This window comes from Epinephelus fuscoguttatus, linkage group LG20 (genome assembly GCF_011397635.1).
Source record: "Epinephelus fuscoguttatus linkage group LG20, E.fuscoguttatus.final_Chr_v1".
Taxonomy (NCBI): domain Eukaryota; kingdom Metazoa; phylum Chordata; class Actinopteri; order Perciformes; family Serranidae; genus Epinephelus; species Epinephelus fuscoguttatus.
This window is the reverse complement of record NC_064771.1, coordinates 20,259,866-20,283,606: the sequence shown is the minus strand read 5'-3', so window position 1 is coordinate 20,283,606 and position 23,741 is coordinate 20,259,866. Positions and strand designations below refer to the sequence as shown.

The 23,741-nt window shown below is 41.0% G+C and overlaps 1 protein-coding gene across 1 annotated transcript in view; it reads right to left on the bottom strand.

Annotated features, from left to right (window-relative positions):
- The window catches only part of LOC125881273 (protocadherin-15-like), a 363,072-nt gene that overhangs the window by 79,864 nt on the left and 259,467 nt on the right, over positions 1 to 23,741 (bottom strand). Inside the window, exon 25 of the mRNA XM_049564361.1 lies at positions 1,600 to 1,709. Within this exon, the coding sequence (XP_049420318.1) occupies positions 1,600 to 1,709 (110 nt within the window). The remainder of the gene's footprint in view (positions 1 to 1,599; positions 1,710 to 23,741) is intronic.

Genomic DNA, 23,741 nt, shown 5'->3' with positions numbered 1-23,741 from the left:
CTTATTCGGTTGCAGCTCCAAGTGCTCTTTCTCTATTTGTTTCCTCTTTCATTAAGCCATCACTGCTATTGTGTGTCAGATTAAATTAGTCAGGCTGGGACATACTTCTGTATTGAACATTCGGGGACAGCTACGGTCACGTGGATGCATACATGGTTCTATCCATAGTACAACAAAAGGTCCATGTCAGCCCCCAGCAGTAAACTGGAGGGCTGGGAGGTGAGATTACCATCTGCCTATACTGCCGACATCAAAAGTAAAACTAAGAAGATGCTGCTGGGTCTGGAATATATTGTTTGAGTGCAACACAAAAGCAGTGGGGAAGCAAAGAGTTCATCCAGACAGTTTTACTCTTGAATTACAAATAGGTTTGATGTACAGGAGAGAAGCTAATCCCTTTTTTGGTATCCACATTTTAGGATCGATGCGCCCACCCCTACAGGACACTCATAGATCAATCATTGATCAGGGATCAGATAAACACGACAACAGCATGTCATGCCTTTCGTATGAGCAGACGTATTGAAATCACTGGAGACGCTTTAAGAGTATATCTATGATTCTGAGTCTGGGGAGGGATTGTCTGGACACAGTTCTCAACACGAAGGTGGCTAAACTGGCAGCTAGTAGCTTATGGTGCTACCTTAGAGCTGTCATTGATATCTGAGGGGAAACCACAGGATAAGTGCCACGCTTTCGCAAAGACGCAGTACCAATATCAGTAGTAACTGCTGTATGAGCGCAATGCAGAGCGGTTGCAATTAGCTAGCCAGTGAGATACACACAGGGACTTCCATGAGCTTACATGCATGCCCAGCCAAACTGTCTACCACTACGAACAACAGAGAAACTCGTGTAACAACACGCACACAGGGTGTGACCTCATTCTCTGCTCTACTGTTTCCTGAGCCACCTCTTGAAATGTTCTGGGCAAGTGGATTTCAATCTGTCTTTAATGCTTCTAGGTTGTATTTTCACTTGGCTAAGTGTAAATTAAAGTAAAAGAGTAGTTCTCAAGCCCTAGCCGAACCTGCCTGGCAGTCTGGTTTTTCATGTCGGAACCAAACCCGCACCTGATACAGTTAATGTACGGAAAAAAATTATCGCTCACTTTACCGCAGTTGAAAACATGCAGGCAAACCTGTGTACACCACTGCGTCCATTTCCTTGTGTCACTTTGACAAAAAGGTGACATAGCGAGGAAGCAGTTGGTTGGTTAAGATAAAGTGTAAAGTAGGCTATATCAAGAAGGCCGAACCCAAACCTGGCCTGGCCCATCGCGTCTTGATGGGCTCAGGTCTGTCAGTCTAGTGTAAATGTGTTACTGGTGAGTCACCCTTCAATTTAGGTAAGTGATTTTTTTGTAATTTGGGCAAGATAACAAAGATTGTGTTTTAGCTGAGCCACACATGTCCACTGTTGCTCTGTCACCACACAACCAGGAACTTTGCCACAGTAATAAGATAATAGCTGCTGATAAGCTTATAACTACACACTGAATGGTAATAGTGAAGTAGCAACTTTATCAGTGGTCATACCCAGGCAGTGAATCGAGCCAACTCCACAACTGACAACAAGCACTACTCTGAGTACACTCACCTCCCTGGTTGCCTTCCATGATGGAGTAGATGATAGTCTGATTGACAGCAGCCGCCATGATGGCTCCCACTGGGGTTCCAACAGCAGCCTCCTCGCTCACTGGTGGAAACCTGGGAATGGATCAGTCAATCAATATCAACTGATAAGAAAATTAAATATGTATATGTAGACTGTGGGCCCACTTCCTCTCAAGGGTCGACTGCAATTTGGCAAGTTATAAACAAGTGATAGTTAAATCTGTCAAACACGTCCAAATTTTTTTCTCCTTCATGCTGACAGCTTCCTGTACCTTGACTTTAACCCAAAAGATAAAAGTGTATGTAAACAGTCTTCACATTCAAAGAGCTACTCAGAGGATATAGCGATCACATAGGAAGTTGTTCTTGTGTTAAGAGATAAAGTGAGAGTTGGCTGCTGAACAACAACCTTTTTAAAGCAGGTAATAAACAAATTCACTTCACCACTACATGTATTCTTCTTCTCCATTTAAATTTCTGACAACATAGATCATCAATTAACTGCTGTTGTCCAGGCAACTATCAGTTGTTGGATGCTGAGTGTCAGTCTAATAACAGTCGAAGCGGTCAAAGCAGTATCTCACAACTACCACACACTGATGACTCAAAAATAAATACAGTGAGTAGTTCACTCGAGTTGATCCTCTCAACACACTGGAATGACCTGTGTCCAGTGTTTGGCTGAAGGTAAATGGTGACGGACTTGGACTCTTAGCCCCTTTTTAGTCTTCAACCACTCATAGCGACCTCATTCACACACACATTCACACACTGTTGTCCGAGGCTACCATACAAGGTGCCACCTGCTACTCAGTTCAGACACTCCCACACACTCACACTGAGTGCACAGGCACAGCCATCAGGAGCAATATGGGGTTCTATATCTTGCTCTGGGATACTTTAACATACTGACTGGGGGAGGCGGGGATTAAACCGCAGATCTTTTTTTTTTTTTTGTAACCAAATTTCATTCAGCAGTTCAGTTTAATTATGAGCATACAGCACAGTGTCATGGTCTTCTTTTTTTAAACAGAAATATTAACCCTTTAACCCCCCATCCCCCAACAATCCTCTCCCAGCTCAAGACCAAAGTAATGATAAATGATTAAAATAAATAAAAATGATTGAATAACATACATTACATTGCATACATTAGGTGTGCAACTAATTTAAAATAGATAAAGACATAAATGAAAAACATGTTAACCTAATCCTGTCTGCATTCTAGAAGATCACAATCCAAAATGCATGTACCCACACTGTTACATCCCCACACAGAGTTGTGTCTACACACACTTCCCATACTGTAGTATAATGGTAAAGATTGCACTGTTTCGAAGTGGGAGATAAGAGGCTGCCAGTGTTTCGAAAACTTCTCCAAACCACAGATTTTTTTATTAGTGGATAACCCACTCTACCTCCTAAGCCCCAGTACAAAATAAGATGCAAATTAATTTAGAAGATCTTTGGTTTGCTTTGGAAAAAATGGTTGGTGATAATTAGGGCTTCAACTGTCAATCGGTAAATTGTCATACAATAGTGAAGATCATAACTTTCTTGGGCCCAAGGTGAGGTCTTCAAAAGCATGGAGTTAAAGCTTGATAAATCATTTGTGTTTAAAAAAAGACTAGTTGATAATAAAAACAGTTAAGTCAGGAAAACTTTAGTACTTTATTTCCATTTGCAGTATCATATTTGGCGGTATGGCTCTGTTCTGTGGCCTCTCTGCCTTTCCTCGGGCCTACGCAGAAAGCCTCTTCCACGCGCCTATGTGAAAAGCCTAAGGCGGAGAGAGCACACCTGTCTGCCCTTCCACGTGCAAACAAGGAAAGCCTGAGGCAGAGAGAGCAAACCTCCCTGCCCTTCCACGTGCAAACAGGGAAATTCTGAGGCAGAGCAAACCAAAATGCCACTGATAAGTCAGACAAAGCATGAAAAGGAGGAGCTGGGGTGGAGGCGACTTGCAGAGGTAGGCAGGCCAGAGCAGTTTAAATAGGGCGCCCTGAATGAGATTTGCCAATTGGTTGCATAGAAAGGAATCATGTGATCTATCAGCTGACTCCGTTCTGTCAATCAGCTGCTCTATCGGCTGATTGGGCTGTTTGAGATCAGCTGATGTAACTGGGATGTGAGCTGAGCTTGACATTGTGTCCTGCCTAGACTAACACTATGCTCAATTTACTGGTTCATTTTCTGTTAATCAACTTGTAGATTAATAAAGTAATTGCAGTCCTCAGTGTACTAAAGCAAATACAGCCCACTGCATGGTCCTTTAAGATGGTGTACATTTTGTTGGTATAAATCTTGGTCTGATCCAGTACATTTGGAACAGTGTGTCTGACAGGCCCTATTAACGGCCTTAGCCAGGCAGTGAAATTACACCATCAACAGCTTTCAAAGAGAACCCAAGCATGGTCTTGTTTTTGTCCACCTGCCTCTCATTGCATGTGGTGGGCAGTTTTCCCTGCTTACAGCCCTGACAGATTTTCTCAGAATCTGGCAACCCTCAAATTTCCAGCAGATTTCGCTCCATTAAATAAACCCAGTCCAGTCATTAGGCCAACCGTCACAGCTGGCTAAACATTATAACATGGGCTACCAACTGGCTAAGCTATCAAGTAATCACAACGTGATGAATGGGACTGTTGGGGAGAGACAGAGAGAGAGTGTGTGTGTTGATGTTAACTTCCAGCTCAGTCCATTGCACCTCTAACCACCTGCTCTACCCAAACACCCAAAACAAGCAAATACGTCATAAACCTGAACTTTAATGAATGGATATAGATTTAAATGGGGGGGGAAATATTGTGATAATGCAGCTTGAGGAGGTTTAAATTGCAGCAGCTGAAGCAAATCATCTACATACATTGAAAATAGACACATACCAGCCATGTTCACAGCAGACATTTTGAGTTGTCATTGGAGGAAAAGCACAGGTGTTACGAATAACATTAACAACTGCTCTGTTCTAAGTGTCCCAATGAGCCAGCATGCACAATACCAGTGCCCTGCAACCAAAACAGCTAAATAGCCCTCATTAATTTCATCATTTACACCTGTTCTTTTCCTTCTGTGGCTAAGGTCAAAATGTCTTCTGTGAAAAAGCAGTCCTGACCTTAATAACGGTAACTTTAAGCCTTGATGAAATGTAAACAGGAGAGTTATATAAAAATTCACCCCTGTACAGTTGTCATGAAGGGGGAATTTGTTACAGAGACCAACTCCGTTTCTTGTACCAGGCTGTAAACATGTTTATTTCTGCAGTTAAGTTGGGTATGTTGATGTGAGGTTGGGGATTGACCCGCTTCTGGAGTCGGCCTCAAGTGGCCATTGGATGAACTGCAGTTTTTGGCACTCCAGTGTTGGCTTCATTTTTCAGTCCCGGAGGTTGGCGCTTGTTTTTTTTCCTTTTTATATTTTTGGGTTTCTGCCTTATAAGATACACAGACACAGTAGGGCCGGGCAATATGGAGGAAATCAGGATATTTTTTACCAAATACTTTAATATCGATATTACGACTATGTCTTAGGAATGACTATTGGTGCTCTCACAAAATATTTACACCATAAGATGTTTGATAAATAATCATCAGTAATGTGGATATAATGACTATCTAGTCATCCAACCACTCAAAGTGCTTTATACACAACAAGGCACATTGACGCACACATTTATACACTGGTGGCCAAGGCTACCATACAAGGTGCCACATGCTCCTCAGTTTGTAACACAGTCACACACTGATGGAACGGTCATCGGGAGCAATTTGGGGTTGAGTATCTGCTCAAGGATACTTCGCCATGCAGACTGGAGGAGCCGGGGATGGAAGCACTGATATTCTGATTAGTGGACCACCTGCTCTACCTCTGAGCCAGAGTTGCCGTAATAGAACAGCTAGAGCAGTCTAAGAAAAGAAAATTACATCACTTTATTGGATCAGGGTTTCCCATACATTCATTTATTTACGGTAGCCCAACATATTATTGTTATTGCCATCACATATTGATTTTGTATGTATATGACATGGGCATGGATAATTCCAGTCACCTTTCTGTCAGCTCGGCGAAATTTGTGCTAAATTAAGGCTTTGGAAGACAAGATGGAAAAGAATGGGCACCAGCTGAACTAGCATCCTGCTGAGGTGCTGGAAAATAAACTGGACCTTTGTGCTGCATCAGTTTTCAACGGGATATCAGAAACTGGAATATCCTCTGATGCACTAAAAACTGACTAAATTCTGGACAGAGCTATTCAGCCAGAAGGTTCCTTTTCTATATGCCAATCCGACTAAGCAGGGGACTCTGGTGAGAGAAAGAGAAGGGGCGTGTGCTCTATGGTGTATAAGGACTGGTGCAACGGTAGAAATGTGAGGTGCTGTCCCATTCCTGCTGTGGATCACTGCTATACACCATTGAGGGGCAGCTGCAGAGCGGAGCTGCGCCTTTTAGGAGGGAGCAACCACACAGCTGTATTGTTGAGGTCGGAATGTGTGGAGTAAAATCCTTCATAACCAGAAAACCCAGATTACCAGAACCATGCGGAAACACAGACGATTATAAAGCAGCAGCCAACAAAGTATGAAGACGTAAAATAGGACAAAATCACAGGTTAAAGAAGCTGATGGGATCACATTTTACTATAATTTTACCTTTGGTTGATTGATTGACTGTATTTTTGGAGCTGGATTGTTAATTTGGAGCGCTGTTGGAATATATATATATATGGCTGGGTAATTCAGAGCACCATGCTCCTGGAGTGCAGAGCGTACTCTGGGCATAGATGGAGCAGCAGAATGCCAGGTGGAGTAAAAAAGAAACGTAATCGCTCATTAATCTTACTATATAATGACGAAAACTCTGTCTGTGGGTGTGTCTCTTGGTGTGTCTGTTCCATGTTTTTCTCCTCACTGACTTGGTCAATCCTTGTGAAATTTGGCACAGTGGTAGAGGGTCATGGGAGGATGCGAATAAAGTAATATTACATCAATTGGCCAAAGGGGGCGCTATAGCAACTGAAGTTGAAATTGCAAACTTTGAATGGGCATATCTCATGCCCCGTATGTTGTAGAGACATGAAACTTTGCACAGAGATGCCTCTCTTCACGAGGAACAAATTTGCCTCAAGAACCCATAACTTCTGGTTAAATAGATTTTCCACCATTTTGAATTTTTTGAAAAACACTTCAAATCGATCTCTTCCTAGGAAGTTTGACCGATCTGCATGAAACTCAGTGAACATAATCTAGGGACCAATATCTAATATCTCCCTCTTGGCAAAAGTTGGAAAACTTACTAAAACTGAGCTTCTATAAGGCAATGAATATTGCGGAGGGCGTGGCTCATCACATAAAGGTGTATAACATCTCAAGGGTTTCACCAATCACCATGCAACTTTGTAGGCATATGACCACACATAATCTGAGGGGACCCCTCCATTATTGACCCCATCACACAAAATGGGGACGCTAGAGAGCTAATTTCTTATCTAGGCCTAACCGCCATATCGATTTTTACTAAACTTGGTAGATATGTAGAACAGGATGCCTCAAGGTGACTGGAGAATTTAACTCTAATTGGCAACTGGGTGGCGCTATAACAACAGAAAAATGCTTAAAAATGGCTAAAATGCAACAGATCGCTGTGGCTCCCCCTGTGGCCGAATGATTTGGGGGTTGTTTTCTAATTTTTGGTATGACTAAGTCATGGTATCGTATGTTGTACATAATCACGGAAACTGTCAGTCAGTCATTCTGTCTGTCCCACGTTTTTCTACTCACTGACGTGGTCAATCTATGTTTCCCATGTGAACTACCAGTGCGCCCCACTTTTAAGTCAATACAACATAAAAACACTTTCACTATCTGCCTTTCAACGTGCTACCTCAACTACTAATGTACAGTTTTAGCCCACTAACTATCCTACTATTGGCAATGGTACTACTGTACTTTCAATAAAGCAATCGTACTATCAAATTCACAAAAACTCTGTCTGAATACATTGCTCTTCTTAATGGGTTCAGTTGACTATTTAATCTGCAATTTCCTATGACCTGTATCCCAAACACACACCATGTGAAACTGTACGTGGGCAACTGTGCACTCAATGGGTATGGACTAGTTCATATAGAAGCAGAGTGCTCTGTTCCTTATATGCTTTAATTTTAGTGTTTTCTGTTGTTTTTCAAAACTACTTTACATGAAACTCTCAACATTTCCATGGAAACGGCACACTCCACAGTCCAGCGCTGTGTCTAAAAGTTCTTTTACTCGCCTCTGCAGCAGCTGCTCCATGAATCTAATCCATTGATCTGATGTGATCAGGTCTGATTGATCTGACCACAAACTGACTGACTGATCAATTCTCCATCCTGAGACTAACTCAACTGCTGCTGAAGAAATAAAAAACTCCGGAGGAGTGCTGCCCTCACTGCATTCATGGAATTTAGAGAAGGGATATAGAATGATCACAAATGCACACACAAAAGAGTTTTCTAATCCCTCCTCTTCAGCTACCCCCACAAACAGATCCCGATCCTGTGGGAGACACTGAAGATGATATCTAGTTTCAATTTACAATATCACATAGGCCATAGCCCGGGCTAAGTATAAAATAAACAGTTGACAGGAAATAACTGAGGAGATAAACTCAGACCTGTGATATTACATTTTTATGGTCAGTATTTTAAAGCTCTACACCACCTGGACGCTCTTTAAATGTTGTACTTAATTTTGACAGTAGCAAAGAGCCAAACTTGTGTCACATGCAAGTCTGATGTACAAAACTCTTGATGCTGTATTTTTTTATTTGTTATCCTTGTTTATTCTCTTTGGTCTCCCTCACAGGTGTCTCCATAAACTCCAGTTGGTCCAGAATTCAGCTGCCTGAATAACTACCAGAGCCCCCTCCATGGATCATATCACTCCTGTTCTCCAGCAGCTTCACTGGCTTCCTGTTAAATATCCCATCAATTTTAAGATTCTGCTTTTCACCTTTAAGGCCCTTCATAATCACGCCCCTTACTACCTGTCTGAACTCCTTCATATCTACATACCGTCCCGTCCTCTTAGATCCTCTTCTGCAATCCAACTCACATCACCATCTGCCCGCTTGACTACCATGGGGTCTAGAGCCTTCAGCCGTTCTGCCCCCCACCTCTGGAACTCTGCCCCACGTCATTCGCAATATTGACTCCCTAACGCTTTCAAATCCCGTCTGAAAATACATCTTTTCCAGTTGGCATATTCTGTCTGATTTAATGGGGACACACATGTGGTGACCTGCACTGATGATGACTTTATGATGATGATCTTATACCTAATATTTATAATTGGGTTTTTTGTCTAGTCTCGCGTGACGGGGAACTACATTACTTCGGAATGGGAGTCTATGGACATTTGTCTTTCGTTCTTTTCTTTTGTAATAGAAATGGGCGGGGATATCCAGACCACATGATGGCGTTGCCATAGGTACGGCACGCTGTAAATCCTTAATTTCTCCAATCTTGTGGACGTTGCAGCTCTGCAATATAGCTGAATCAAATGAAATCATATCCATTTTAATCTCTTCTTGCGATGCACTGAACACTTCCTTTTCTGTTGTACTATGGACAACAATTCCGGGAACAGCAATTCCGGTGTAGGCAGGTGTGAGGCAAAGCTAATCAGCCGTTGATCGAGGAAGTACGGAAGTACACGGATTTGGATCACATCACTGCCTCTGGGAGCCAGCTCTAATTCTACTGCAACTTTCCTATGGGAATGTCCACAGGCAACAGAGTCAGCCAGCGTGCTGATGTCATTGGCGTCTGTGTAAGAGACAAATTTTTGTCTTGTCATTTTATTATTTTTTATTGTATTTTACAGACATGTTTGATTTTAATGTCTATGGATACGTAGCTGTTTTTTTTTTTTTTTTTTTACTGTGTCTTGTAAGGTGTTCTTGAGTGCTTTGAAAGGCACTTAGAAATAAAATGCTTTTTTCCCCCTGACAACAGACACCAATATTATGAATAAGAGTAAGAAAATGCCCTCATTCACATCGTTTTCAATTTTAAACTTTTCAAATGATAGAGAATGGGACTGTAATAAAATTAAAGAGTAGAAGCTTTATGAACTCTGCCAACATATTAATGAGTACGTGTCTGTGGTCATTCACACTGTGCACTCGGAGCAGGAAATAAGAAACGTCACATTTGCAGCTGTGTAGTTTAGCTACAGCAGCACAAATATAGTCTATCAATTAATTAATTCTTGTTTTATAGTAGTGTAGTAACTTATAAACATGAAATGATTTTATTCCTCTCCTCTCACTGACTCCACTAACTCCAATCCTCCTACACCTTCCCGACACATCCACGTCCACCTACATTTCTCCTCCTGCATCCGTATCTCCTCTTTCCTCCATCCTTCCCTCCCCTCCTCCCCTCTCCTTCCTTCAGGCTGCTGCTTCCAGCCAACATCCCAGCAGACCTCAGCTACAATTGTTATCCATTCCTCCATCCCTCCCTCTGCCACAATGGCAGACACACACAGTCACGAGCTGAAGCGCCAGACTTCTCTTGCACACCGCTAATACAATCATACCAGCGGGTGCAACTACTTGTGGATGGGTCAAAAGGCATTTACAGGCATAAAGATGCACACGCGCCTCCATCAACATGTATAGTGCACGGCGTAGTACAGATATACACACCTGCACACACACTCACAGAGCTCATTATCAAGCCCTTATCCCCCCTCCTGTGCTCTCTAATCATTGCTGTCCTAACTACAGCAAGCTGGGCTAATACTGATAACAGAAACACACGCACACACGTGCACTTCTACACTTGCGGGGACATTGTATCGACCTTCATTCATTCTCTGGAGGCTTACTCTGACTGTAATGTAATAATTCTAACAAGAACCCTAAAACCAGCCATGTGGTCTTAGCCTTAAAATGAAAGATTTGCCTCGTGGCGACAGAATTTTTTAAACAGTGTGAACAGATTTTTCTCCACACAAAGTGATGGATAAATAGCGCACACACACCAGAAGCACATATTCAGAGTGAAAGCAGGCTATAGGACATAAACCTTAAAAGAGCTGTGAGAGTGTTCAGAGTTCCAGCAGTGTGAAGGGATAGACAGAATTATGGGGATCGTGATAGATGTTGGCAATGATACCCTCCTCTCTGTGGGTCTTTCTCTTATAGCCACCGCCATTCGTTTGTCTCACTCATTATGCTTTTCCGCTTTTTAGCCCGTCTCTTTCAGATATGTATGATACATCATGCTCCCTTCTTGTCATCATTTTTCCCTCACCTCACACTGCTCCTTTTCATTTCTCTCATTCTCTACTGGTTCTGACATTTCTTTGAATCTCTTTCTTTCTCTTTGCCTCTCTGTCCACAAAAAAACTACAATATCCTGTGTGCCAAGCAGCGCTTTGGTTCTGTCGGGCTCTGGCAATTCCTCCTCACACTCGTGTTTGATCTACTGGATGATATACTGTACTCGGCGTGGGAGGCCATGCCTGGAAAACGGAAAGGCAAACTCAAGTAGGTCAAATCTTATTAGCCGATGTTGGCAGTCCATGTTGTGATCATTATCTAAGATAGACATAGGTTGTATAATTGTATCAAGCTTGGAGGAAGCACTCACTCCGACCACATCTTTTAATTACCTTCTGCAACTTCTGTGTTTACACTTTACACTTTGAGTTACCTGTCATGATGTGGCGCACAGATCATGAAATGCCTCATTATTTTTTTCCACTCGCAATCAACAGATTTACTTAGGTTTTGCTCTTCAACCACATTTCTACTTGCAATGGAAAGCAAGAAAAAAGAAAAGAATGTAGCTCTGCAGAAAGCTGGAAAGATGCATCCAGCGTGGTCTGTCTGCACAGTCTCAGTACAGTCACACAAAACAGAAAAGATAACTTTAATAATATAATGATCATTGAAGTTACATTTTATAAATGAACCAGTCATAACTGAAATTGGATTGCGATTTTGTTCAAACCACAAAACTTTTTTTTTTTTTTTTTTTTTATCAAGAAATTAATTCAAACAGCTGGACCAATGATTGTTCAGGCAATTGGACAGCCATTGTGACCCTCCTCAAACTGAATGAACTCCTCAAACAACTTGATATGTGATTCTGTGAGTTTGTATAGCTGTGTTGTCTGCTAGATAATGGTAGGATTAGCTTACAGTAACTGATCCAACCACGTTATCAGGAAAATTGGCCCTATTTTGCCAGCTGTTACAGCTGCTACAAGCAGTTTTTAAGTGGTTATGAAGCAGTCTCAATTTATACTGATGCTTCTATATGACTTACATAATCAAACGAGACAAGTCGTCATAAGATTGGCTATATCTATAAAGCTATTCTTCGTGCCTTTCCCTGGGTCCGATTCCCCGTGGAATCAGACAGAATGATTTACTGGAACAGCCCATTTACATTTTCCCAGGCAAAGATTTGCTGTGAGTAGTATGTTAGCAGGTTAAAAGAAAGGGGGAGGAGAATTTTATTTTTGACATTATATTTTGTCATTTTGGTCAGGGCAGAATCAGCAAAAGAGAAGAAGAAGAAAATAATTGACCAAAGAACAAACCTTGATAACCTTGACCTTGAATTGTCATTCAACCACCAAGTTCTTATCAGTTCACCATTAAGTTCAAGTGGACACCTACCAAATTCAAGGAAACCCCCTCAAGGCGCTCTTGAGATATCACATTCACAAGAATGAAACAACAAGGTCACAGTGACCTTGACTGTTGACCACCAAAATCTAGTCAGTTCATCCTTGAGTCCAAGAGGACATTTGTGCCAAATTAAAAAACAAAACAAAACTCAAGGCATTCTTGAGATATTGCATTCACAAGAGTGGGACGGATGGACGGACACCACAAGAACATAAAAGTTTGTTATGTCTTTCTTGCACCTCCTTCCAAAACAAATACATGCCCTAGCCAGATCAAGATCTTTACATTGTGAGGTGGTGAAATGCAGTCGTCATCCCAGGAAACACCACTGCTCCTGTCCACAGGGGCTGCCACAATCAAAATCAAAGTTTCTTGTAACTGTTTTACAAACAAGACGCTTAAAACTGAAGTTATTGATCAATTTGTATGAACATTCTGTGAAGGGTAATTCAAACAATTAGCAGGGATTAATTTGATGTCTATATCATCCAAAGACTGTTTCTCTTCTCTCATTTTTTTTTGATGTTGCCTAAGTAGAACCTTCAAGTCTAGTTTAGAAAGCTCGATATCCAATAAGACCGCTTGGATCTTTTGCTTGAAATAAGTTGGAATATGTCTAACAGCTAGTGGTCTGCAGCCCAGTCTAGCAGCACTGACTGCTACATAAACACTAATGGAAAATGACACCTGTTCTCTCCCACTGTTGCCACATCTTTCACTGTATCTCCCTGTGCTCTCCCTCCCTTCCCAGAGGGTTACTAATTGACTGTGGGGATTTTCATTAGGAGACTGTTGAGCTGAGGGGTCTTAACTGCCTGCAGTAATAACCTTTACAGCCTGGCTGGTGTTCTGTAAGTTACTTCGTCCCCTGCTGTGGCCATTTTTTTTCAGCACTGAAAGGCTTCAATTTTCAGTTCACATGTCCCTACAATTTCAAGAGCTTGTACAGACATGCTGGTTGAAATCCAAACAGTTTTCTGATAAGGCAGGTGTTGCAATTTTACAACATCAGACTCTTTAAAATTGGGTTTTCCAAACTGTTGCTTTTGGTCTGTTGAGGACACAGCATTAGCGCAGCAGGCTGTCGTTAAAATGTTGTGGTAGTGAGCCGATATTGGTGATTTTATTACAGATGCCAGGATGTGTAACTATATTTTTTTCTCTCTGTTTATTATTTCTGCTCAGCACTGTCTGAATAATCAAAATTCATTTTCTGTACCCTCTGGCACTCTCCATCTCTCTCTAATCCCACACCGCTCTCTCCCACCTCTCTCCATTCTGCCGTACCGGTTCACACACGACCTCTCCATTTTTGTCACTCCTCCTTTCTGTCAATCACTTTCCCTGAGAGATACAGAGAGCTGTAAAGACCAAACCGATTCTCTCTTTTCTGTCTTCAGTCGGCAAGTGTCTCAACGTATTTCTCCTCTCTTCACGGCCTCCCCTCTCACCTTTTGCTTTACAGTCTTGTCGTAATTGTCAACTGACAGTCAAATGGCTTAGTGTCTCTAAAACAGTCAGCCGACGCTGAGTGAAGTACTGATACATAAAACATATGTGAAACAGAGCAGGGAGAGAGAAAGGACAGGCAATATGTACAAGAGCTTTTGAGAGAAAGAGGGAGTCAGAGGAAAGGTGACATATAGAGACTACGAAACATGCAACAAGAGCAAAAAAAGGGAGGAAAAGCGATGACACGGTAAAAGGAAATGGACAAAGAGAATGTGTTTGTGTAGATTTTGAGCGTTGGACTTAGGAAAAAAAACGCTGATGTTGACAAGCTGAGAGTCTATGTATGTTTGCAAATATGCTGTAACAAGAAAATGCATCTAACACAACTTCTTTAAAAATCACTGGTCTAGCATATCTTTAGAGTGATACCATCTTCTTCTGCTCACAGCCACAACTGGGCACACTCCCATAGACGTGCAGTAAAATCATATTTGAAACTGCTATTTAAAAACCTCCAGTCCAGTGAATAACAAAAGACCCCGGCTTTTACATTTTTGTTGAATTTATCGTATCTGATAAAATAATGGACTCTGCATTGAGGTTGACACATTTATCCAACTGAATATAAATGAGAATTAATAACTGTGTGAAAAGATCATTTGAAAACCCTTCAGCTACAACCAGCAGCAATGACTGATAAGTCTCAGTTTATTTTTTAGGATGCTTTCACCAGTGTTGTGCACCAAACCATGTGTGGGTGGAAACACATGATAAACCAGCTACTTTGCTGAGTCTTTCTCTTCTGTAAGTAAAAAAAAAAACAGGGGAAATGGCATTCATTATATCCTGATGAAGACTTGTATAGTCGAAATGCGCTGATATCCCCATTTTATTAAAGGATTTTTACACTACCTCAGAGTGCCTTGGTAGTTTGGACTATCTTTTGTTACATTTTGATATCTCTGTTTACAAATAGGACAGTCCTTCTTCTTTATTATACATCAATTTTTTCCTTGTCCACGAAGAGCACCTGTGTGGTTTTTTTTTATTCCTTTTATTCTGACCCAGGGCAGCACTCACTTTTTTCTTTTGTTTAACTGGCATTCATTATAGTTCAGTCAGGAACACTTTAGTCAAAGAAAACTTATTTCCATTTGCAGTATTATATTTGGTGGTATGGCTCTGCCTTTCCTAGGCCTACGCAGGAAGCCTCTTCCATGTGCCTATGTGGAAAGCCTTAAAGCAGAGAGAGCATGCTTCTCTGCCCTTCCATGTGCTTACGTGGAAAGCCTAAGGCAGAGAGAGCACACCTCTCCGCCCCTTCCACGTGTCTACATAGAAAGCTTTAAGTGGAGAGAACACACCTCTCTGCCCTTCCACGTGCAAATGAAGAAAGCCTTGAGACAGAAAGAACACACCTCCTTGCTCCTCCATATGCCTACATGGAAAGCCTAAAGCAGGGAAAGCAGCAGCAAAGACCCCACAGGAACAGAACAGAGCAGTGACAAACAGAAATGACATTGATAAGTCAGCCACAACATAACAAAAAGGAGGAGCTGGGGTGGATGTAGGTTGCAAAGCGGCTTGCAGAGGAAGCAACAACAGTAGGCAGGTCAGAGCAGTTTAAATAGGACGCCCTGAATGAGATTTGCCAAATGGTTGCAAAGAAAGTAATCATGTGATCTATCAAGCTGACATCAGCTTGAGATCAGCTGATGTAGCTGGGATGTGAGCTGAGCTTGACATTGTGTCCTGACTTAACAACGCTGTGCTCAATATTATGGTCTACTTTGCTTCAGCAACATGTCTTTTTTTAAAAAGGTGGAAAGAAAAGGTCCAAAATACACAGATATTGCCTCATTTGAAACATACATTTTCGCAAAACTTGTAATACAAAAATAATGTCTTAATGTAAGTATTCAACTAGAGAAATTTCACGGTGATATGTGTTGGTGTAAACTAAGGCTGCCTTATAATAGTTGACCAAACATTAGTCGTCATTATTTAGCAAGATAACATTGGTCCCCTAATCGCAGAAAAACACAACAAACAAACAAACAAATAAATAAACAAACAAACATAAAACTCTATTAGGAGCTGCACCTTGTCAAAGTGAATCAAATCCTATATGACTGGACCATGTGGGAATTTAATTTGAAAGGATAGACACAGGAAGTGGCCTTGTCAGCAGTCAGACAGGAGTCACAATGATTTCCAGGGCTGGTGTATAGCATATATACTGTAATTGCTCTGGTTTATTGTTCTTTGATCAGCACTTCTGAAGCTCATGATACATAAAAACAGACTGTAGCAAGTTCAGCATTTCATCATTATCCACCTGTGTGTGCTGGTGTGTGTCAATTTGTATTTTGGGTAGTTTTAATGAAACATTTTATGTAGTGTGACTATACTTCCATGTCTGTGTGTGTATTGGGAGCAAAGAGACATCAGGAGATGGTCATGATTTTGCTTGTTATCATCAAAACCAAGTCTTTCATCATTACCTTTTCTCTGTCTCTTGGAACTACCCCATCAATCCCCCTCTGTCTGTTCATTGTCCATGGTCCATTTCTTATCAGGTGCCTGACAGCTGCAATCACGTCTAGTAATTAACTATAAAGATCCACTTAAGACTAAAAAAATAGTAACTAAATAAGTAAAAGTAAAAAAGAGACACTAGTTGAAAGAGACTCAGAAAAGACTGGTGTGGCATTGAAATTTTGACCTGTGTGCTGAGGTAAATTTGCTTTACCGTAGACTTAATTGTCTCCTTTTGTTCACAAGCTGCCTGCCCCAGTCTTTTGGCCATTCTCGCTGTTTCTCTTGTGAATCGATCGTTACATAATCAATTGCTAAAAGCCCGAGGCTGAGGAGAAGGAAGACTATTATCAACCCCCCACAGGCTGATTTAACTTCCCACATTTACATACAATAATGCTGAATCGCACATAATAAATTAATTGGCTCTTTCTCCTTTGATTTGATTATTAATTTCATTATATCTTCATTTTTCTTTGAGTGTGTGAAGCTCTGTCAGTTTGCTCATTAGGATTGTGTGACAGTATGAAAAGTGGTGTGTCTTCATCAAGTTTGGGTCCTCTACCAGAGGCCTGGGAGTTTGAGGGTTCTGCGGACTATCTCAGCTGTTCCTGGGACCAGACTCTTTTGCACAGAGACCTCAGATGTCGTACCTGAAATCTGCTGGAGCAACTCTCCAAGTGTGGGGGTCACAGCCCCGAGTGCTCCGATTACCACTGGCACCACTGTTGCATTTACTCCCCACATCTTTTCTAGCTCCTCTTTCAACCCTTGTTTTTTTTTTTTTTTTAGCTTCTCATGTTCCTTCTTCCTGATGTCGCTGTCACTTGGGATTGCTCCATCTATCACCACTGCCTTCTTCTGTTGTTTGTCGATCGATTCGATGTCTGGTTGGTTAGCCATCACCAGTTTGTCAGTCTGGACCTGGAAGTCTCAGAGGATCTTAACTCGGCCAGTCTCAACTTTAGGAGGTGTCTTCCATTCTGACCTTGGGACTTCCAGCCCATACTCAGTGCTGATGTTCCTGTACTCCATGCCAGTCACCTAGTGCTTCTATGCCATCTTTCAGTCCAGCCTTGTCCAGCCACTGGTAGGATTTCTTGATGTCTGCCACTTACTCACCCTCCTCTTCTGCTGCTTAAGGTATTCATTTAGCAGCTCGTCTTTGGGGGCGATCTTCCTGATATATTCCTGGATCTTGGTTGTTTCGTCCTGGACAGTGGTTCTGACGCTCAAGAGTCCCCGGCCCCCCCTCGATACGCTTAGTGTACAGTCTGAGGGTGCTGGATTTGGGATGAAACCCTTCATGCATTGTGAGAAGCTTCCTTGTCTTGATATCAGTGGCCTCTATCTCCTCCTTTGGCCAGCTTCTGTCCATCTATTTATCTATCTATCTATCTATCTATACAGTTGAGAATGTGGCGAACAGACAGTGAACCGCAGTCACATATTTTGGTTTTGTAAAGTGATAGGTGGCTTCTGGGAAAAATCTATTGGAGAATTGTTCAATATATTTGGCATTTCTTTAAATAAAAACCCACTAGCCCTGTTACTTGGGAATATACCAGAAGAGATCAATGAGAAAGATTCTCTCTTGTTTTTACTAATCAGGGAAGCAATGATTGAAGAGATTATAAGGAACTGGTTAAGAAATAACTTCACCAATGTTACATGGAAGGAGATATACGCAATGGAAAGAATTACCATGAGAGTTAGAAATCCAGTGCATATTTTTGAAGAAAGATGGGAAAAAGGGTTGAGACGTATAAAAGAAGATGTTTCCAATGATCTTTGATTATTTGACAGCTGAAGTAATGAGATTGATAGCATAGAGGTGTTTTCTTGTTCTTTTTAATTCACACAAATATGTGGGTAACTATGTGTCTATGTTTGGGTACACACACATTCAAGGGTATGAGTATGTATGATTAGGCATGTGGGTGTCGTGTGTGTTGATATCAGTGTACCTATGGTAAACCTAGTTGTTATATAATCTAAATTTAAATCTATGGGTTTATTTAATTACATCCTATGAAAAAATGTATAAGTAATTTGCTTTTTAAAATTTCTTAATTTATTATCATTATATTATCATCGCTTATTTCCTGATATTGCTAACGCTTTTGTTTGTTTGTTTATGTTTTATGTATTCATGTTTTTTTTCCCCTTTTACTTTATCTTTTTTGGTTTCTACATATAAAATGCAAAGAAAAAAAAAGATAATCAAATAAAAGAATTGTCTTTATTTTTTTAAAGCAAAAAGCCAAACATGCTGCTCTCATGCTTCCTAAATGTGAGAATTTGACGTTGTTGTTTTTTTTTTAATTTAAATTGATGGGTTTATTATTCTGTTATTATGAAATACTGTATAAATAATTTCCTTTTTTTCTTTTTTAAAGTCCTAAATTTAATATCATTATATTACTGTCACTTATTTCCTGATATTGCTATTGCTTTTGTTTGTTTATGTTTTATGTATGTATTTTCTTTTTTCCCTTTGACCTTATCTTTTTCGGCCCCTACATATGTTAAATAATCATCAAAATGCTAAAAAATTAAAATAATAATAATAATAATCATCATCATCAAATCAAAAAACAGTTTAAGTCATTAATTAAGCAAAACAGCCAAACATTTGCTACTTTGATGCTTCCTAAATATGAGAACAAATTTAATAACTTTGGAATTTTGGACTATTGGTTGGATAAAACATACCCTTTTAACATGTTTCCTTGGGCTCTGAGAAATAACACAGGGCATTTTTCACTGTTTTCTGACATTATATTGACCAAACGATTAATGGTAGATTAACCAATAATGACAAAAATCATTAGCTGCAGCCCTACTCAGATGTACAGTGTTCATCCATGCTGGGGAAGACCAACATTCAATGACTTCAATTAAAAGTAGCTTTTAAAGGTTTGCTCAACTTAGACTGTAATTTATTGCTGTATAGTGTAGTTTAAATGAAATTTCTTACAGTCAAAGTTCTAACAGCAGAGATGAAGAAAATTAATGAATCAGTGTCTGTGATAGCACATTCCCAGTAGACAGCAGTAGTACAATACCCTGTGTACTCAAAAGGGACAAAACAACACATCTTATGAAAGGATGTGGGAAATAATGGCTATATTTAGGCTCTGCTCAGTGCTGGCTCAAAAAACACTTTGAATCCTAATTTTTCTCCCAGTGTTCGTACTACACTGCGGCTATATGTCAGCAACCACAGATCAAGGTAATCTCAAGCAGCAACATAGGACCTGAGACTCGCTGACCTTTCAGAAAAACATAGATACGCTGTATAACACTGTCAGTGACAGATTTTCAGTTTCTATAGACTTTCTGAATTATGGGTTTTACAGTGAGTCCATTTTAACTTTTTTCTTTGATGTGTTGGTTTGGCAAGAAAGAAAAGTAGTCTGTACAGTTAGAGAGAGCAGCAGGATAACCAGGAGGAGATGAGAATGGTTCAATTGGTCTGACTGCACCAACTCTCCTTTTCAAACTTTCTAAGTTCTGCGCATGACCCCCAGTTTGGGGTCACGCAACCCTACAGAAAGAGTTGCATGCATACAGGCCATAACTCCTGTTTTTATGGCTTAGAAACATTGATAATGGAAGGTTTTGTTTTTTGAGAAACAAGCAGACAAGACATTGCAATCTTCAGCTGATTGATCTGACAGGTTGAGAGAACTGTCCACCTACTATGTCTTATACAGTATTGCTTATATATAGCATATATAGTTACCTATGCGATAGGTGCTATTTATATTTCAATGAGTTTGAACTTCCATTATCTGCCAATTTTCCTATGGGAGTATAAAGGTTTTTATGCTGCAATGAGCTTTGCAATCATGTTTGTAATGTTTTCAAGCTCACAATGCTCCTTGTGTTGTATAACGGAGCTGGGAACTGGCTATGAAGACCAGTTGAGTAGGAGAGGAAGGTCTCAGCCATACAGCAGAGAGCAGAAAAAAAGAAGGTTAAACACATAAAGGACATGTTTGTCCATAGAAATGAAATCCAATTACTGAAATAAAATCCATCTCTATGTGTGTGTGTCCTGTATCTACAACAGGTGCTTGTCAGGGTTGGGGAATAATTAGTCTCGCTCACCAGGCCTTTCTCAAGAAAAGAAAAGTCTGGCTGGGCCGACTCTCACTGTGAGATTGGAGAAAAAAACGCCCCGGCTGCTTGTACTTCTTTCAACCAATCACAATCGTTCTGGGCGGTGCCACAGCAACAGTGTGCTTGCAAAAATATTGCCGAAACAGGTTTTGGTGTAACATGCCTACAAAAATATCCACTTAAGGACGCGAACCATGGCAGAAAAATGGCTACATCCCCGCAAGATCAAACACCGCAAAAGTTAGTAAAGGACGTGTTGAAAACGGTTGAAAACTGCTACACAACCGTAGGTGGTAGGGCGGGACTTCAGCAGGTGACTCGTTCCGCCCAATGAGAGGCTGATCTATGCAGCGAACTTCCGCCCACTCAGACTAGGGAATAATGGAACACAAGTAACGTGTTATGTATTGTTCTGCCCTGTCTGTATTTATTGCTGTTTCTCACTTTGAAAGCTCCAAAATGGAAGAGCAACAGCTGATTGGTGAAGTTGAATTGAGGAGTTATCTATATGAAATTCCCTCATTTCACAACAAAGACCTAAGTAGAGGCAGATGGCTGAAGGGAGGTCGCCAGGGAGATATAACTTTCTGCTAAATTACCATCGCCAGTGAAAACCTAAATAATAGTAACAACACGTTTTATTTATAGGCGTCTTGCACAAACCTCAAGGTCACTTTACAGGCAAAGATAGAGAAAATAACAGCAGATTAAAAAAGAGTCAACGAGATAAGGAATAAACAAGTAACACTGAAAAAAATAATAACATAACAAATAAATATGAAGCAAAACAAGTTTACAATTAATAAAATTCTGTGAAAATAGTGTATGTGTGCGGCTAGATGTACGAGAGTCAGCCTGAATAGGCTATTTGAAAGAGATGAGTTTTGAGGCAGGATTTGAAAGTGGAGAGAGTTGATGCTATGAATGTCCAGTGGGAGGGAGTTCCAGAGGTGGGGGGCAGAGTGGGACATTGAGGTGGATGGAGGAGGAAGACCTGGGAGTGCGGATGGGGGTGTGGATGTGCAAGTGTTTGGAGAGGTACAAAGTAGCTAGGCTGTGGATGGCCTTATTGTTGGCAATACTGTATGTCATTCCGGTAAATATCACAATACTAGAATTACTGCCTCCTGGTTGTATGGATCCAAGAACCTAGGAAGTTACACTTGCAGTTTGCATCCATGCCTTGACCTTTGACCACCAAAATCGAATAAGTTCATTGTTGAATCCAAGTGGACGTTTGTGCCAAATTTAAAAAACAAATCTTGTTATTGAGATAACATGGGGAAAAAATGAGACAGACAAGGTCACAGTGACCCTATGACCTATGACCACTGAAATCTGGTAAGTTCATCACTGTGTTCATATGGATGTTTGTGTCAAATCCAAAGAATTCCCCTCAAGGCTTTCTTGAGATATTGACAACACAAAAACATAATGCCTTTGGCCACGTCTGGCGAGGAGGTTTAACGTGTTTTCTGTTAAAAATTACAAACAGAAAGATACGCTACACTAGCAAGTACTCGCCCATCTTTTACAATGGTTGCGTCTCCAGCAAAGTACGCAGCTGATAGGTTGTGCATATTTAACCGATTACAACCTGGTCTCTCTAACTCATCGAAATCCGGCACTTGGGTGGTTTCTTGCGGGGTCAGACACTAGGAAAAAAAAACAATCCTGTAACATCAACATGATAAGCATCCTGTCGCCGTTAAAGTTTGATGTGCTCGGTGGTATTGGAGGAAACGTGGCATGACAAGAGCAAAATAGACTTTCACCAGGGAGAGCAGTGATCGCGTCCTGTTAGATTATAAAGCCAAGTTCTTTTATCCTAAACCTTATCACGTGTGTTAGTTGTTGAAGGAAAGTAGACACATCGTCCCAGAACGTCAACAACTAACGCACCTAGGGTACCTTTCACGTCGTACCTGGACGTGGAAAGTTCATGACCAAACGTTTATATGTGGCGAGATCAGAGTGAGAATGTGTTGACGATTCAGTTGGGACAGAAAACGTTGCTCACTTTCTGCAAGAAGACGTGTAAAATTCATATGAAGCACACACTTCCCATAAACAGATTTTTAAAACGAGTGCGCAGCGCACCTGCCGCAGAACAATGGCAGAGGTGATGCATAGGCAGGACATGGCATGAAAATTTAACACCCTACAAGTACCAGTAATCTAATGGAATACGTTACAAATGACATTTTAGGGCATGTATTTATTCATCTGTAGTGGAATACATTTTAAAAGTAACCCTCCAAACACTGGCGGTCTGTCTCCCTGACTGAATACTGATTGAGGATGTTTATGCATCAAGCCTGTGGAATATTTAGAGTGTCAGTCTGCCTGACTGTGCATCTTCCTGTCCATCTGTGTCTCCCTGCCTCTCTATTCCAGTCCTCACCTGCTTGTCTGCTTGTTTGCTTCAATCTACTTCAATATGTCAGCCTGTCAGCTCATCTGCCACTTTAAAGACTCTGCTGCCTGTATGTTGATCTGCCTGTGTGTGCATGTGTCTGCCTGTCTATCAACTTCAGTGTGTTTTTGAAACGGTGTATTCCAGCAGCACTGTCACTTGTTTTCTCTAGTTTTTTTTTTTTTTTACCCCCATCAAACTTTTACTGTAGTTTCTCTTTCCTTTCTCTCCCTCCTCTCTATCTGAAACTCATACTCCACATTTCTGAATTGCTTCTCTCCACTATCCTCTCCCAACATCTTCCTCTATCTGTCCTTCTTTTCTTTTTTTCCACTCTCCCACGTTACCCCTCACTCTCTTCCTCTTCCACAGCTCACCCCTCTCACTCACTGTCTCCCAGCTGTAAGCCATCTTATAAATAACAACGCCATGGTTGTTTGCCATTTGTTGTCACAGTCGTAACATTGCCAGGAGCGCTCTATGTGCACTTGCCTGTTTGTGTGCATCAACAAAACAAGGTAACCTTCAACTGAATCGGTTAGACATATACCGGATTTATAGAGCCACACATTGGACGTGCTTGTTTTGACATACATTGGAAGAGGACGCATTTATCTCACAGTTAAAGTGTTTAAGGGCCTCAGGGACTTTATTCATTTTGGCAGAGAAGACGTTTAATTTGATAGAAGATAGTTTACAGCGGATGAAACAGGCTGTTGACTTTATAAACAGACAGCAAGATGGGAAGGAAGTAACAAAAGGGGCAGAGATGAAAGGAGGACTAAAATATTTTAAACCAAGTCCAAAGGAGAATATTTGTCTGTAGGCGTGCCGCAGCAGTCAGTGTTACTGGTGTCACATGGTGTTCAGGCACACACGGATGACATTACTTTGCCTTTTTT